The 17,167-nt window shown below is 34.2% G+C and overlaps 1 protein-coding gene across 1 annotated transcript in view; it reads left to right on the top strand.

The window, feature by feature from the left end:
• LOC129216480 (transcription factor GATA-4-like) overlaps positions 1-17,167 on the top strand; it is a 38,441-nt gene that overhangs the window by 8,272 nt on the left and 13,002 nt on the right. The window contains exons 3-5 of the mRNA XM_054850694.1: positions 3,281-3,592; positions 5,648-5,938; positions 14,182-14,369. Of these exons, the coding sequence (XP_054706669.1) occupies positions 3,281-3,592; positions 5,648-5,938; positions 14,182-14,369 (791 nt within the window). The remainder of the gene's footprint in view (positions 1-3,280; positions 3,593-5,647; positions 5,939-14,181; positions 14,370-17,167) is intronic.

Below are 17,167 nucleotides of genomic sequence, written 5' to 3'. Positions count from 1 at the left end.
CAAAAATCCAGATAGTCCGGGTAACATGAGTAGTAAGAAAACAAATTATTAAATTACTTATTACGATTACAAACTTACCGTTTATTACGATTAAAAACAATGTTTTTGGAATAAAATTACCTAGCATGGGGTCGTTTCCAAACTTTTAAAAGTATTTTTTTTCTGAAAGAGCATGCTTAAAAACATAGGATCTGACCATTTTTTAAATAAGTTTAATATTTTTAAAAAAAAATCTTAAATGGGTGCTCTTTTATTGTTTACACTTCGGTCGTGTGACATCACAAATAATGAAATGCCATTCAGTGTTGCCATTCACAGAACAAAATATTTAATTCGCATCTTTATTCACGTGTATTGGCAACGATATGGTTGATAGAAAGCGTAGAGCGCAATTTTAATTCGCTGCTTGATTATCATAACGTAGAAACGTAGTAGAAAGATGCGCCAAAGTGCATCATTTATGACGTCATCAAGACCACGCCTTATTTGAAAAATCGGACAGTTAAAAAAATTAATTTAAAAAAAATTTTTGGGAAAATGAAAGTATTTTCTGGGTCTATGTTATTATTTTTTTTTTTTGCTCATTCTATCCATTTCAATGACTAAAAGTAGTACTTTTAACTGAAGAAAACAACCCCCATTGTTCACAAGGTGTTAAAAAATTAAAAAAAAAAAAACATTATTTCTTTACACAGAATTGTCTCCTTATCTTCTTTTCAAACGCGTGAAGCACGGTCAAGCAAACCTTTTATCATACCAGTAGGTAGTTCAGTGTTCAGTAGGATATAGTTCAGCAGGAGTGTTGTCGGGCTGATGCTACAAGTGCAACATGATGTTTGTTAGATTACTGTAATGTATTATAGAGTCTAAGTGTGTCACATGTGTCCCCTATAGAGGCACATGTGAACAACTGCAGGCGTTTTTTTAAAATACCATAAAGTAAAGAAATAATTTTTAAAGAATCTCCCCCCCCCCAAAAAAAAAAAAAATCCATAACACAAAGAAAGTGTCTTCTATCATGAAGACACTTTTGCGTAGAGAAATTGATAATATTTTTTGAAAAATAAAGAAATAAAAAAAAATGTTCTCATGTGCCCCTTTTTCCCTATTGCAGAAAAGGAAAAGAGGTAGTGTAATATTTTTTCGAACTAAACAGATAGACAGTATGCAGTAGAAATAAGATAAAAGCAAGCAATATACAAAAGAATTTCCAAAACATTGCATTCGGGATTAAATAAATAGCAAGATGGAAATAATGTGAGTGACAGAAGATTACCTCAAGTTAAGGTTGATAAAAATCACGATTTTTCTGAGAAAATGAAAAATATTAGATTTTTTTTTAATTTAATTGTATTTCAGTAATATTTGATGCTAATAAATTAAACTGTTCAAGTTACTCGTAGATGTCTAAGTCAGACAATTCTTTTTTTATATATACAATAAAAAATTAAATTTGACCAAATTTATATTTTTAGCCACATCTGGCAACCATGAGCCGCAGGTGTACATCTGAGTTTGACAAAAACTTGCTACAATATTAAAGTCTATATCCAGATGGGTCTATTTCCAAGACATTTTTTAACAATCAAAATAAACAAAATCTTTCCACTTTCCCTTAAAAAAAAATAATAAATTGTAAAATAATGTAGAATTATAATATCTGCGGAAATAAAGAATAAAAGTAACATAGAGCATTATATTCCTTAAACAATGATTTTTTTTTTTTTTTTTTTTTTTTTTTGAAAAATAACTCTAAAATAAAATGCATGTTAAAAAAAAGTAAAACGCGTGCTTTTTTTAAAATCATGCATATTATGACTTTTAAGTCTTTAATAAAAATCACCAAAGTCTGAAAAGCAGACAATTTTGTTTTGTTTTTTTAAGAATTCTTGTCTTTTAACTAAGATGCACATTTTGTTTCACTGTTTTGATTTGATGGAAATTGTAAAAGATTGTACTCCGCTTAAGCTCTTCTATCACCCCCTTTCGTATGGCAGATTCAATCAAATTCACCCATGATTTCGTGATTACAACACTCAATAATTGCAGCTAATCTTGACATCTTTACATTTATGTCAATTCTAAAGCATCCAATAAAATTTAAACTAATGATTGGGAGAAAAAGAAATAGGCGTTGTACATCTTCGTACTATTAGCTTTTACTACACCGCTTAACCGTAATGTATCATTTTATTTATTTCTATTTTATAGGACGTACGGGATAACGGGCTTTGAGGGAGATCAGTTATTACTCCAATAGAGAATTTTACTACATGGAGTATGCTTTTATCCAAGGTTAAAAAATGTGTACATTGTAGTCAAAAGATTTTTTTTTAACTTAGGAAAGAAACTTTTAATAACTTAAGAGACATCCCATAAATTCTTAGCATGGGCATCGCCGTGCATGTACATCAAGTGATAATATAACATTTTTTGTTTTAAATATAATGTATTTGTAAAATAATTTTATTCATTTCATACTTTTCAAATAGAAATTCTTAACTACTAGGTGATTCAAAAGGAATGACACAATTTTAAAATTCTATGCTTCCTGTACTATGCATTGTACTTGCATTCTGTAAATTACATTTCATTATACACAGTACTGTAGTTCGAAAAAAAAATGTTTGGATTAACTTATTTTGGGCTTTAGGGGGTCTCACCAAAAGAAACGATGGCTTGAAGCCAATTTACATTACATTTGTATTATTTTTACAGTAAAAAATATTTCGGGGGCGGTTGCCCGCGTCCCCCCCCCCCTCACAATACAGCACTGACATGCATGGGAGTTTATAGATGTCCAATATGCTCTCCTCCAGTTGCACGGATACCATCTAGAGACGGTAGCCCAATTCATTCCACTCTCAATGATGAATGCTCTTTGAGCTCACCGCCACTGTCATATATATGGTTTTGTAGGTCATTAAAATCTGTGGGAAGAGGTGGTACATAAACAGCATACTTCACGAATCCCCCACAAGAAAAAATCGCTGGGTGAGATCAGGGGACCTGGATGGCTAGAACAGAAAGGCCAAGTGCAAGCATCGTCGCTTACAACTGATGCAGGTTTGATTTTCTGACCTGTAGCGTGACAACTGACGCTACAGCACAGTACTGTTCTGGAGCCACTCATGTGGTTAGGATTCAAAACTTTACAGCATCTTCTTTCCAATATATCTGATAAAACTCAAGTACAATGTCGTGTACATTGTGTCACATTCATGAGTCACACCGTATTATTTAACATTTTACTGTTAATAATCTAGCAATATATTTGCAGTAATAATTATCAGCAGTCTGTTGGATTTACAGGGATACTTCAGAATGGAGAGGTGTCCTCCAGCTCATTGGTCTGAAACGCCTCCTCCGCCGCTTCCTAGTCCTCCGCAACAAACGTCCTCTCCTGACGACCCACCTGTTGAAGAGCCACTGCAAAGCCACAGTCCACGAAAGAGTCCTGTGGGGGATGCCATCCACCTAGCTTATTCAACGGCCATGGAAGGCACCGAGGGTGGGGGCATGACAGTCATCCGAAGTCCTGATCACGGGGGAGAGCAACTTGTGTACCAGACGCTGGGAGACAGTCCTGGCAGTCTGATAAGCCCGTATGGGTATCCGACAACATTCAGTCCAAGTGCATCTAATCCTTCCATTAATATTGGTTCTCACATTCCATCTTATACTACTTATGCTAAATCCATCAATCCGTGCTATCAAAGCGAAGGAACACACGTGATACACGGCAAGTAAAACTTTTTTTAATTATATTATCGTTTGAAAAAATAAAATATTGTACTGATGTGTGTAACACACACACACACACACACCCACACATACATACACTATATATACCGTGAACTTTCCATAGCTCGAAGTCTTAAGAGACCGGCTAAAACCTTCGAGAAAACGGTAGTTTGAGCTATCGGAAGTTCCGTTCTTAGCCTTCAGAAAAACAATTTTTGTTTCCTTTTTCGGAAACAGTGCATATGGATAGGTTATAACACTTACAGTTTGGATTAAACTAATTGTTAGTATTACGTAAAAATATCTTTACAAGGAATGAACTTTACTAAGATACCTCTAAAACAAAGCTATTTTTGATTGCTTACATTTTTATCGCATCGTAAAACGTCATTAAGTTTATAAATCGCAGATCCAGTTTCTTTTTTCCCGATTTCAGTTCGCATTGCTCTTAAGCGTCTTTTTGTCCTAAAAGCAGTTTATTAATGTTATCCAGAGCAAAGTCTACTTTTTTCAATTTTTGGCAAAATTTTGTCTCTCAAAGATTTGCCAGTAATAAAATTTTAAGTCGTCAGCCACGGCAAAAATTTGCTCGAGCCCGATCGGTTACTTCTCACGCAATATTGCAAAACTGTATGCATCAAGGAGCACTTTGTAAATAAAGTATCCCCCTCATACAAGTTGATAAGCTCAGCAATATGTTAAAGAGGTAAAAAACTTTTTTTCCCGTATTTTAGCTCCTTTTTATGCATAAAATGGAAACGAAACACTCGTAAAAACTTCGACTTAAAAAGGAGTACATTCCAGATATAGAGACAACTTTGTATTTAAAAAAGTAAATTATTTTGGGACCGAATGAAAACTTCGAAATAAAGGAATGTCCGAGCTATACGGCTTAGAGTTATATTTATATTATACTTATAACTCGAATATTTCTTCCGCTGAAAGTTTTCATTGATAGGTTCCAAACTCTTGAAAAGGCCCTAAAAATTTCCCATAACTTAAACTACCGTTAGAAGGAGAGGACAGAGGAAGATAAACTTTGCAAATTATGTAGATAGTGCCATTTTAATTTCGCAAAATTGATAATGCCATTTCAATTTGTCCAATGTGTGAATTTTTTCCTAACTAATTTAAAAAGTCAAACTCATAACTGACACAAACTTTATTTATTCATGATTGTTTTTGTTTGGTCAAAAGTAATTTCATAAACTTATTTTCATTTCAAAATTGTTTAAAATACAAAAACGTGTTTTAAAGTTTATATGAAATAGTTGATATAGAATAGTGAATTGTTTTTCAGAATTAATAGGCAAAGTAGGTAAAGGAGTTTTAACTTATGAGTTTTAACTGTCTTAACCCTGTTATTGGCAAGCCCAAATACCATCGATCTGTTTTATCATCGAGTGACGTGGTTCTAAGACAAGAAAATTAACAATATCTAAAGGTCTGTTTTGAAACTTCCCTATTGGTTAAACAATAAACCGGTTGTCTATTTTGCACTGAAACTCTTATGTCCGGGAACATATTAACCATGTCTTTGAACATGGCCCCACTAGATGGCGCTGACGTTTAACTGGCCTCGACAACTTATGACTTTCCTGTGTTAAAACTGATGCAACTATGATCCGCTCGTGCATCCACCAATCAATGTCAAGGTTTCAAAGTTTGTTTATATTTGATTAGACGTCACACATTTTGACCGCAAGAGGCGCTGAACGGAAACTCTGCATCCACCAATTAATGGCAACGTAATGGAAACAGGAGTTACCTGTAGCGCCCTCTTTGTTGCCATGAGTTTCAGCAATTGTCACGGCCTATAAGCGTAAGCAAAATTTAGTAGGGTCATGCTTTGAATGCCAAAATGCATCAAAGCATATGCATTAAATTTTATTCTCCATTGCAGGTTATGACAGTGACAGCCCTAGGGCACTTTCTCCACAAAGTTCAACAGCTTTGCCATACTCCGCTTTGGAAGTTGCGCACTATCCGATGTGGGGTGCTGCGGGAAACGGTGGTTATTTCGGAAGTTCCGGTCTAGGGAGCCCTGGTATGGAGAGCGAGAACCCCAGTAATGGTACTCGAGGCTACAACTCCGCCACCTGTCCGACGTACGTAATAGGAAGTGAACAAGGCTGGACATTGCCACCCATGTCATCAGTTACATATTTTCCTGACGGAAGACGGCAACAGTACCGTAAATAAAATTGTATTATTTGATACTGTCTGACCGCGGATTGTATGGAAAGGCAAATATCCGATTTACAGGCAGAAAAGGAACGCATCTATTAGTTTTTAGGGATGTCAGCTTTTGCAGATATATGTTAGCCTTTAAATTAAGCTGAGTCTCATTCAAATGAGCGGAACACGCGCATCAAATTTTTACTTTCCCCCTCATTCAGATAGACTCGTCTAAACTGGACGTTTGCCAATTCCATATATAATCCGTAGTTGGACTGTAACTATTTTTTCTCTTACATATCGGTTACACAGGTCAAGAAGGGTTATCTTTTTGCTTTGCGCCTGGAAATTTTAAACAGATAAATTATGTGTGGCGGTCCTAAGCGCAGTGGGTCTAGTTTATGAGATTTAGTGTACTTAAACTACAGGCTGTGTATCTTCTGCAATGAGATTAGAACCATAAATTGAAATCTGACCATTTATCCAGTGCAACAAATTGTCAAAATAAGATGCAGAGTTAAGAGATGAAAAGTTTAAAACGAAAAGAAATTTAGTGGAAAAATATTAAATCTAACTTTTTATGTGGTCCATTTTTCCTCCCATTCATATTTTGGGAAATCACAAGCTCGGAAAAGCAATTCGAACGCAAAAAAAAAAAAAATGACCCGAGATATAAAACGCAGCGTTTTGCAACTAATATCACTTTATGGCATTTGCACATTTTTTTTTTTGGGGGGGGGGGACATAAGCGACTAACAAAAGTTTGAAATTGTATGTATGCGTAGAGTGTTGCATTGCACATTTGCATTTATTTTTCAATAGCAATGAAAAATATAGATGTTTTGTTTTTCTACTTCTACAACTTGCCCTTCTTTTGAAAAGGCGATACAGTAAAAAGTGTAAAGTTGACCACCCTTGTAAGTTGACCACCTGTCTACGTTGACCGCTTTTGTCAGGAACGGAATTAGTCCTATCTCATATAATGAAGGAAAACCTCTGTAACTTGACCACCTCTCTATCTTGACTACCTGTCTATCTTGACCACTAATGTTCGCCAAATCGGGTTTGGAGTATTGTAAAAAACCCTTTGTAAGTTGACCACTTGGTTTTTTTTTTTTTTTTTTACTTTCTTCAGCAAATTATTTTATTTTATTATTTATTTATTTATTTGTTTATTTTTTTCATAGCTTTCTAAGAATGTTTTTAATGCTTTGATGATAGAACAGCATTTTACTAACTAAACAGCAGCATAAAGCTTAATGCTGCTCTTTATTCTCCAAACTTGTTTTTCATTTGTTGTTCTATTTGAGATTGCTTTTTGTACTCTGTTCAATGAAAATAAATGGCAGTAGAAAAGTTCAGTCTTTCCTTTCAGTTGCAATATGTTGTGACAGCACAGGAATTGTGCTAAAAGGAGCAGGCCCGGATCTATACATTTTGATTCCCTTGCAACAAAATATGTAGGGCCCCTCCCTAGTGACCAGCAGTATCTATTAGTAAAGTGAATAAGTCTTAGTTCTAGTTTTTTTTTTCTATTTTTTCTTCAATTTCTAGGGCCGTTAGCTCCTTTAAAAACGCGGGCCTATCGCACTGCGGTTACGCAGATCTGGGCTTGCTAATGAGTAAAGTTACATATTTCTGGTGCAAGCGATAAGAGATAGGATATTTTGATTTTGCCTTTATGAACTGGGAGAGTCGAGTTTGTTGCTCTTTGTGCTATAAGTTTTACATAAAAAGGCTTCAAAAAGAAAGTTAGCTGAACTTGAGATTAATAAAAAGTATGAAATATTAAAATTAACTGAAAATGGAAAAAGCCAGAGAATATTAGCTGGCATATATGGAATTTCTAAAACTAAAGTGTCTAATATAGTTATAAACAAAGAAAAACTAACAAAATTATTTGAATAGTATTTTTAATTATTGTTTTACTTTCAATAATGTTAAACAATGAAAATGAGTTGAACAGAAAGAGTAAGGGTGAATTCCTCAAAAAATGAGTACATGGTGCAAAAAATTACCAAAAAAAAGCAAAATAAAATAAATTATTACCGCCCTTTATAAGTTGACCACCTGTCTAAGTTGACCGCCAAAGTCTGCACCGCGAGTGGTCAACTTACACAGGTTTCACTGTATGTTCCAATCTCATCTTCTGCATGGTCCTTAATAGTTTTGAAGTCGAATATTTCGCTGAGTTTGGGTCGAAAATGTTTCAAATTTTTTGTGTTGGTATTATTTTTCAATGGAGATTACTTTCCTGAATGCATTATGGGGACTTGGTGACTATATAAAAAGTTAAACTTCGGATTTTTTTGCTATTTTTTATTTTTTTATTTTTTCGCTCTGAACTTTTCCTATCTTAATTCTGCAGCTAATTTTGGCCAGACAGTCGGATCCCGACTTATGCGAGGGATGCGTTCCAAGAACCCTCGCGTAAGTTGAAATTTCGCGTTGTGGAACAACGTATGTTCAGAATTTTTTTATAAGCATACTCAATTATTTTAGACATTTGTAAAGACCCCCCTCCCCCCCTTCCCGAACATAGGCGGATTTATAGGGGTGCCAGGGGGTGCACCGCACCCCCAACAATTTTGGTTGGATTTTCAAAGAAAATTTAAATGAAATATATTTTATCAGGAGTAAATATATTACTCCTCAGGAATTTTGTAAAACAACTTATATTTTTCTACAGGTAAATGCAAGTTAATTTACTTGAAAGCAAACTAAAAAATGCAATAATAGGCAGCTTATTGTGTGACCCGGTCACCACACATAGCCAGTGCGAGAGAAATTGTGCTGTATGAATTAAAAAGAAGTTTTTCTCCATTTAAAAAAGAAAGATGATAAATAATTACATAAATCAAATAAAAACATTCCTTTAATTATTTTTCAGAGCTGTATTATATAATAACTTTATACTCTGTAATTGGGTATGTATTGGTATAACATTATAATTTTCCTTTTCTTTGAAACAACCATGGCTAATAAAGTCAAAAAATATGGCTATTGTGATATACTTCCCCAAAAACGATATAAAGTCCTTACACATCATTCCAGTAAACAGTACAATAAAATCAACTACAAATTAACATTTCCACTGTAAAATTTCAAAATTTTCTGAAGGGGGCGGGGAGTGCTATCACTGAGTTCCACTACTAAAATTAGTTGCTTTTGTTGCCTTTAATATGAATAATAGTCTCCAAAATTGTTACCAGATACAGAAAATAATTTCTAAAATAGCCTCCTATTAAAAAAAAAAGGCATCCATATCATTTTAATGCCATGAAGTGGGACAGACCTACGTGGGGTAAATTTTCTCCGAACAACCTTTAAAAAGGAAAACTTTAAAAAATATTTTCCAAATTTTAGCCCAACTCTGAATAAACACTGGAGAAACCAGCACTGACACATTCTTGTATATTTTTCTCACTATCTGACAGTTAATTAAAGACAACAGTAAAAGGCTGACTGTATAGAAAGAGCTCGAAGCATCATATTCATATTTCCGATCGAAAGAAAATTAGCTCTCGATAAAAAAAAAAGAGTGTATATTACGAATAAAAGAAATTAGGAACCAAAAAAAAAGTAAAATAAAAGTTGTTAAGAACCAGAAATTGCGATTGCAAAAACTAATCCTTTATAAAAATCGCACTCACAAAAACGATACCGTTAAGAAAATTGCGATCTTTTACGATCGCGACGAAACTCTACGAAACTTTTTTTATACAAAAATATAAATTTCATTTTTTCTGGTCGTGAATGTTTTATTACATTTCATTTTCCCACTTTTTAAAACGATTGTTTTCAAAAATTAAACGCGGTAAAACTTATCGCTCAAAATAGAAAACTTCCTTTAAAGTAGCAAAGGGAAACTAATTTAATCCGTATTCTTCCTACAAAAATAAAGGGGGCGGGTCAGGGCGCCAATCTCGGAGAAATATTCTGAATTTACATGAAAAATTGCAGTTAAAAGCAACTTTTGGCCGAATGGGGTTCGCTACCGAATCTTTATCAAACATGAAGTTAGTTTAAGCCTTTGAGGACGATTGAGAGTCAGCTTTTATTCCGTAACAAAGTTCCAATAATTTGTTTTCCCTGCATTAATTCAGCACTGGCAAAGAAACAACGTTTACAGAAATATATTTGATATTTATATACAGAAACAGATGTTATATTTCAGAATTATATTTGATAATACATATTTGAATATTTTCCGAAATTAAGGTTTTAAAAATACAATTTAAGTGTTGAATTACAATTTAAGGACATTAAATGAATGAGGAAGGTTCAAGGGCTCACTACGGAAATATTTCAACTTTGAACACTGAAATGATCGTTCAGTCATACCAAAACCTTACATTTCAATTTTTTTTTTCTTTGACTCCAGTATTATATTTAAATATGATTCCCTTATTTAATTTTTTTTTCGCACCAAAAGTGCTGAATCGCCGCCCCGAAAAGCATGTCGCCCCAGGCAGACCACCCTCTCCGCCCCTCCCTAGCTACGCCACTGCTATATTGTTGCACCCCCGGAATTCACAGACTAAATCCGCCTATGTTCCCGAATTGTTTCAAATCATTTCTTAACTATATTACTACCGTATCTTTCATAAAGAGCGGGATTTTCATTGTATTTTAGAAAAATTGTTTTTATTTAACATAAATTATGGTAATGAAGCACAAAATCAATGATGAATAGGAGAGACATGAAATAAAACAGTACGGTACAGTGAAACCTGTGTATGTTGACCACTCGCGGTGCAGTACTTTGGCGGTCAACTTAGACAGGTGGTCAACTTATAAAGGGCGGTAATACTTTTTTTTTTTTTTTTGTCATTTCTTGCACTATGTATTCATTTTTTGAGGAATTCACCCTTACACTTTCTGTTCAACTCATTTTCATTGTTTAATATTATTGAAAGTGAAACAATAATTAAAAATACTATTCAAATAATTTTGTTAGTTTTTCCTTGTTTTTAACTATATTAGACACTTTAGTTTTAGAAATTCCTTATATGCCAGCTAATATTCTCTGGCTTTTTTACGTTTTCAGTTAATTTTAATATTTCATACTTTTTATTAATCTCAAGTTCAGCTAATTTTCTTTTTGAAGCCTTTTTATGTAAAACTTATAGCACAAAGAGCAACAAGCTCGACTATCCCAGTTCATGAAGGCAAAATCAAAATATCCTATCTCTTAATCCCTTGCACCAGAAACATGTGACTTTACTCATTAGCAAGCCCAGATCTGCGTACCCGCAGTGCGAGAGGCCCGCGTCCTTAAAGGGGCTAACGGCCCTAGAAATTGAAGAAAAAATGGAAAAAAAAACAAAAAAAATAGTACTAAGACTTCTTCACTTTGCTAAGAGACACTGCTGGCCTGTAGGTATGGGCCCTACATATTTTGTTGCAGGGGAATCAAAATGTATAGATCCGGGCCTTCTCTTTTTACCACAGTTCCTGTGTTGTCACAACAATTGCAACTGAAAGAAAAGACTTTGAATTTTACTACTGACACCTATTTTCATTGAACAGAGTACAAAAAGCTATCTCAAATAGAACAACAAATGAAAAACAAGTTTGGAGAATAAAGAGCAGCGTTAAGCTTTATGCTGCTGTTTAGTTAGTAAAATGCTGTTCCGTCATCAAAGCATTAAAAACATTCTTGGAAAGCTATGAAAAATAATAATAATAATAATAATAATAATAAATAAATAATAAAATAAAATTATTTGCTGAAGAAAGTTAAAAAAAAAAAAAAATAAACCAAGTGGTCAACTTAGTGGTCAACTTACAAAGGGTTTTTTACAATACTCCTAACCAAATTTGGCGAACATTAGTGGTCAAGATAGACAGGTGGTCAAGATAGAGAGGTGGTCAGGTTACAGAGGTTTTCCTTCATTATATGAGATAGGACTAATTCCGTTCCTGACAAAAGCGGTCAACATAGACAGGTGGTCAACTTACAAGGGTGGTCAACTTTACAGGTTTTACTGTACTTACATTATGCACACTACAGTATCTTAATAGCACTGAGCAGTAGATGTAGTAAACTTAATTATAATTTTAAAAATGAAGGATATGATAGTGTATGCAGTGTGGTCAGACTGTTATTAGTCTTCTGACAGCCCATGCACGTCAAGATGCTCGTCAGAAGAAGAGGAAGAAAAAGAAAGATTGATGGTTCATTTCATCATTTTTAGTATCATTCCAAGTTTTTTTTCGGTGGATCCGTCACCTTTCTCAGAAATGATGTTATCATTGGTTGCCTTAGTTTTTATTTCTCTAAAACAAGTAAATTGTTGTAAGGGGCTATAGCAGACGCAAGGTGATTAGCGAAGGTAATGGTACTCATCATATTCTGATCTTGCGTCTCCGACAGTTTTAGCATTTTTCTTGCGTATATGCTCATTTTCTTAAGGACTTCAAATTCAGTTCAGGCAGCTCCCTTTCAAATTCTTCCTCTTCGTGTTCTTCCTCGCGTAGATTTAACAAATTCTGCTAAGTCAGAATCTGACGGAGTTTGGTCATGGCAGTCGATGAGCTCGTTGATATCCTCTTCCTTCATATCGGAGAATCCTTCTCCAACCAGGTGCTTCGCCAACTCCACTGCCTTTTGAACTGCTTCATGGTGAATGTCTTCAGGAGCAAAGCCTTGACAGTCATGCATGACATCCGGCTAAAGTTTCTTCCAACTTGCATTGGTTGCCGGTGTTTTCATACCTTCTAATGATGTGCCTATGTTTTGTAGTGCAGAGGCAATTGTGTACTGCTTCCAGTACTCTTTCAGGTTGGAATTTTTCACGCCGTTCATTGCTTGCACAAGGTTTTGGTGACACTCCTTTGTTTAAAGGGTTTTAAATACCTTACCTTAATAACGCTTGGGAGCCATCATATTTTATCAACGTTCATATGTAGAATGAAAAAAAAGTAAAGAATCGGAGCGGTTATGTGTACGAGTACACTAATTTAAAGCAAAGCGTTGTTTAAACTAGTACAGTGTGTGAACTTTCGTTTTCAGTGATGCTAAAGGGATGAAAGTCCGTTCACGAAACAAATATTTAGTTTCAACGAAACCTATTCTAAGGCTCCGCTACTCCTTTCCAAAAAAAAAAAAAATCATATTACAGCCCTGCTACTTGCATTGGCAATAAAAAAAATCATTATTCATGAAAAACTCGCGTTATAACCATTTCGCGTAAGTCGGATCATGTTGTAGCGGGATCCGACTGTATGTTTGATTTTGGAAGTATGTATCTATAGGACTAACAGTTGCAAAAATAGAGGTTAATCTAGCTAATAGCTGGAATCTAAAGCAATATGTTTTCACTCCATCACATTGCATCCCAGCTAGAGGCTGAAGGAATCACCTCAGGAACCCCTAAAATACTACCATGTACTTTTCGTTTTCTAGGCGTTGCTAAAAGAAGCGCGGATTGAAAAGGGCGATAAAATCGACAAATTTCAAGCGGTAATATTTAGACGCAGAGCTTTTCTCTTACTTGGGGCCCTTGGTAGTTACTCTATGATTTACAATTTTATAAAAGAACATGGGAATATTCAGATTAGCTATTTTCACTTCCATCAAGCAAGTTTATTTTAGTTGCGCAATATAATGTTTTCTTCTACACTTCAATTCTTATCTTGAGAGATTGTCGACAGTAAAGATGACACATACTTTATAATATAGGATAGACCGACCAGTGATTAAACACTTAAATGCAAACTCATTTACTAAAGGTCATAACACGTTAAAACTACAGCACTTCGGATATGACGGTAAAATCATTTTAATTTATTTTGATGTGTGTAATTATTTTTAGAAATTGGAAAAGCTCTTACTCTCATGTACCAGATTTTTTGGAGGTGTTGAACGGCACTCAACAACCCAGTGAAGGAACAACCCCCATCTGTGGACAAACACACCATTTTCTAATCGTTTCCGTTTTGGAAATGTGCAGAAGAAAGTTCCGTTAATCTAAGAAAAAACTTTTACTAAAAAAAAATTAAAAACAGCTTTTCATTCACTTTGTGTGTTTATTTAACACTTCGTTTTCTCATGCAACTTTTCTTTAATTGTCCAACACAAAACATTTTCCCCTATCACAAATTTATGGTTACGGTCACACTCGATCAAAATTGATGTGACAGTTTTTTTTTACTATTTTTTTGCGAGCAAGGAAAAAAATAAGTAAATGAAATCATATGAGCTCTGTTTTTATACTGTTCCATTTATTATTCCATTATGTTTTTATTTTGCAGCTGATCCGCCACCAGACTACACCCGAGCAGCAGTCGAGCAGTCTCCGGTTCAGCAACAGTGCGCGGTGTGTGGTTCGACTGAAGGAGCTCCATGGAGGAGAGATGCTACCGGACAGTACGTTTGTAATGCTTGCGGTCTCTACAAGAACGGTAGAGCGAGCACAACTTTAAGACCCCAAAGAAGGCTAGTGAGTATAGCTGAAGCCAAATACTACTGTTTAATATTTCGAAGAATAAGTCGGGTAAATGACTAATTATGGGCACGCTTAAGGGTTTTTAAAAATTTGTATTCAAATGTTGCAGTTTTAGTTCATGGAAAAAACTTTAGAATGGCACTTTTATAGCTGGGATATTTTTCATTAATTTCACTAGTCTACAAAAAAAGAAAAAAAAAACTTTTTTTCTGTAAAATGGAGAAAAGTACCTGATCTTAGAGCAAAATGACGTGCTAAATTCCATTTCGTTAACACGTTTTCTCTATCTCCAACATATTTTTTTAAGACTGAAGTTTGATAGAAATGCGCATTTTTGCATACTTAGATATTGTCTATTTCTTTCTGTATTTTGCACCAGGGACTTCCCTCTTAAGCGTCTAGAATTAATCAGCAAGAATTTATTCACTTGGACAATGTGGTGAGGGGGGCTCCAAAAATGTGTTTATTAGCTTTACGTCTATAATTACGTAGAAATTCTGGTTTTAAGTATTCAAATTCAGCACCAGTGTAACGAAGTCTTTACAAAGTTGTTGAAGTTGCAAAGTTGTTGTACCTAATCTATATATATAAAAATGGAGTTTGGTAAATTTGTTCCCTAAGATCTCAGAAACTACCAGGCAGATTTGGCTGAAACTTTCACCGTTTGTTCAGTTTGGTGCTGGGAAGGTTTATAGACCAGTTCGAAAAAAATCCGATTGATAGTTCCCTTTTTATTCAAATTTTAGTCCCAATTTTCGCATAAATGCCCCAATATGGGGGTGGAAAAAAACGTACACATATTAACATTATATGTCCATCGAAAGCGCCAATTTTTCTGCTGAAGATAGCATCTGTTCGAAGTTTCTAAGTTTCATAAAAAACGAGTTATGAGCTTTTTTGTTTCCTGTTCGAAGGCTTTCATCAACCCAAGTCATTATTTAGTGTGTCATCTCAACTCCCAAGAATTGTTGTATTGTTGAATATTTTTGCGTTTCGTCTGACTTTTTGAGGCATTTCTCAAGTCAAATCTTAAAGTAACGTTTTTCCACAAGATTGGCTAAAAATTAATGGATTTGGCTGATCATTTTACTTTTAAACGGAACTTATGTAATTAATGGTTGATTATTATTATTTATGCTGATTGGATAATTGCTCACTATATCCAACCAACCAGCAGAAATATCGCCAGAATTTTTTCAGAAAGATTTCAGTAGCTGATGCATTTGGCAGTTTTTTCCACTGTCGCTGTTTTTGAGCCCAAAGACTGCATAATAATGTTTCTCAGCTTTCACCATATAAACAAAATATCGCCAATCAAAGATACTTAAAAAAAAAAAAAAATACTGTGTAAAATAATTCAACAACTAAATTAGGCAAATCCATAAACCGCACAAAAACTTCCATTAATTTTTCTTTTTGCACGATTTCAAACAATCGCCAAATTTTACAACTTATTTTGGAAACATTTCGGATGAAACCGTTTAGCGCCATTTTATTTTGACCAAAAGTATTTCAGCATCTGGCAACAATATTTCTATAATAAAAATTAGTAAGGAGGGAGAATATTATCGACAGTGTCCCAAAATGATTCTTGCAAATTTGGTAAGATTTTAAACCACACCAATTGCCCACAAAAATTGAAATTTCCCAAAATAACTAAAGCAAGTGTAAGGGGAACACGGGCGGCTACATTTTTTAAAACAGTTCGTACATCAATAGCCATACAAAGAAGGTTTTAGATTTAAAAAAAAACAGTACTAACAGATAAATCTTTTTAAACATGTAAAGTTTAATTTCATATTTCGGAAATTCTTCAAATTTGTATACGCTTAAATGTCGTGCTTTCGTTTCTAATTGAATACTATTTTGTTCTTTATACTTATTGCTATTTTAGTTTAATGAGTAAGGAAGAAGCTCGATTTTTAATCATGTCAAAAAGGTTTGTTTTAAATTCTTTCGCTTAAAACAGAAAACAAGGGCAAGTAACGATTGTTTCTCATAACTATTACTGACCCAGGCAACGCCGGGTATTTTTGCTAGTTTAATATAAAAGGCCAATAGAATAACAGATCCAGTCTTTTTTTTCCTCCTTTTTTAATCCTTCTTGCCATTGCTATCTCGTTCACAGAGGAGAAAACAGCACTGTGTAAAACCCAAGCAGTTAATAAAATTTGTTTAATTTAAGTTTAAGTTGGCTCGACTGACAAATCGCTTTAGGAAGGTTCGTCTGAACAGCAAAAACGAAATAAATTAATTAATTAATATAAAATAGAACTATTTTACTGCTGCAGTTTTTAGTTATCGTTTGCCAAATTTTGCTTATGTTTTACCATCAATCTTAATAAATAATAATTTTGAGTAAGAATGACCAAAAAATTAATTATGTTCATGTATGCCCACAACTAAAATACTTTTCGTCTATTTGTAACTTTTCTGAGTTTTTATTTTTTTTCTTAACAAGGTTATTCTAGAACAAGTATAGCTTTATAACGAATGTTTTAGCGAAAAAACTCCGAGAATCTCATATTTTCGGAAGTTTCAGTTTGCTTCACTATTATCATTTCAGAGCCTGAAAATTTCCCTGTAAGTAATGCTATCGTTACTTATTCATCAAGCTCATCTTATCTCTAAAATCGAGAAGAAAAATATCATTAACAGCTCTATCTCTACTATCGGGAGATTTGGTTTCAGTTTTTACCAATGTAAACATGCTCTCTGTCAAAATTTGTTTAAGAAAGTTATCTTTAGAGCATGAAAACCAACGGCACGTATATCAACCGTTCTTCTCGAGA

This window comes from Uloborus diversus, chromosome 2, assembly GCF_026930045.1.
Source record: "Uloborus diversus isolate 005 chromosome 2, Udiv.v.3.1, whole genome shotgun sequence".
NCBI lineage: Eukaryota > Metazoa > Arthropoda > Arachnida > Araneae > Uloboridae > Uloborus > Uloborus diversus.
Note: the sequence above shows the minus strand (reverse complement) of the source record. Positions and strands in the feature narration are given on the sequence as shown.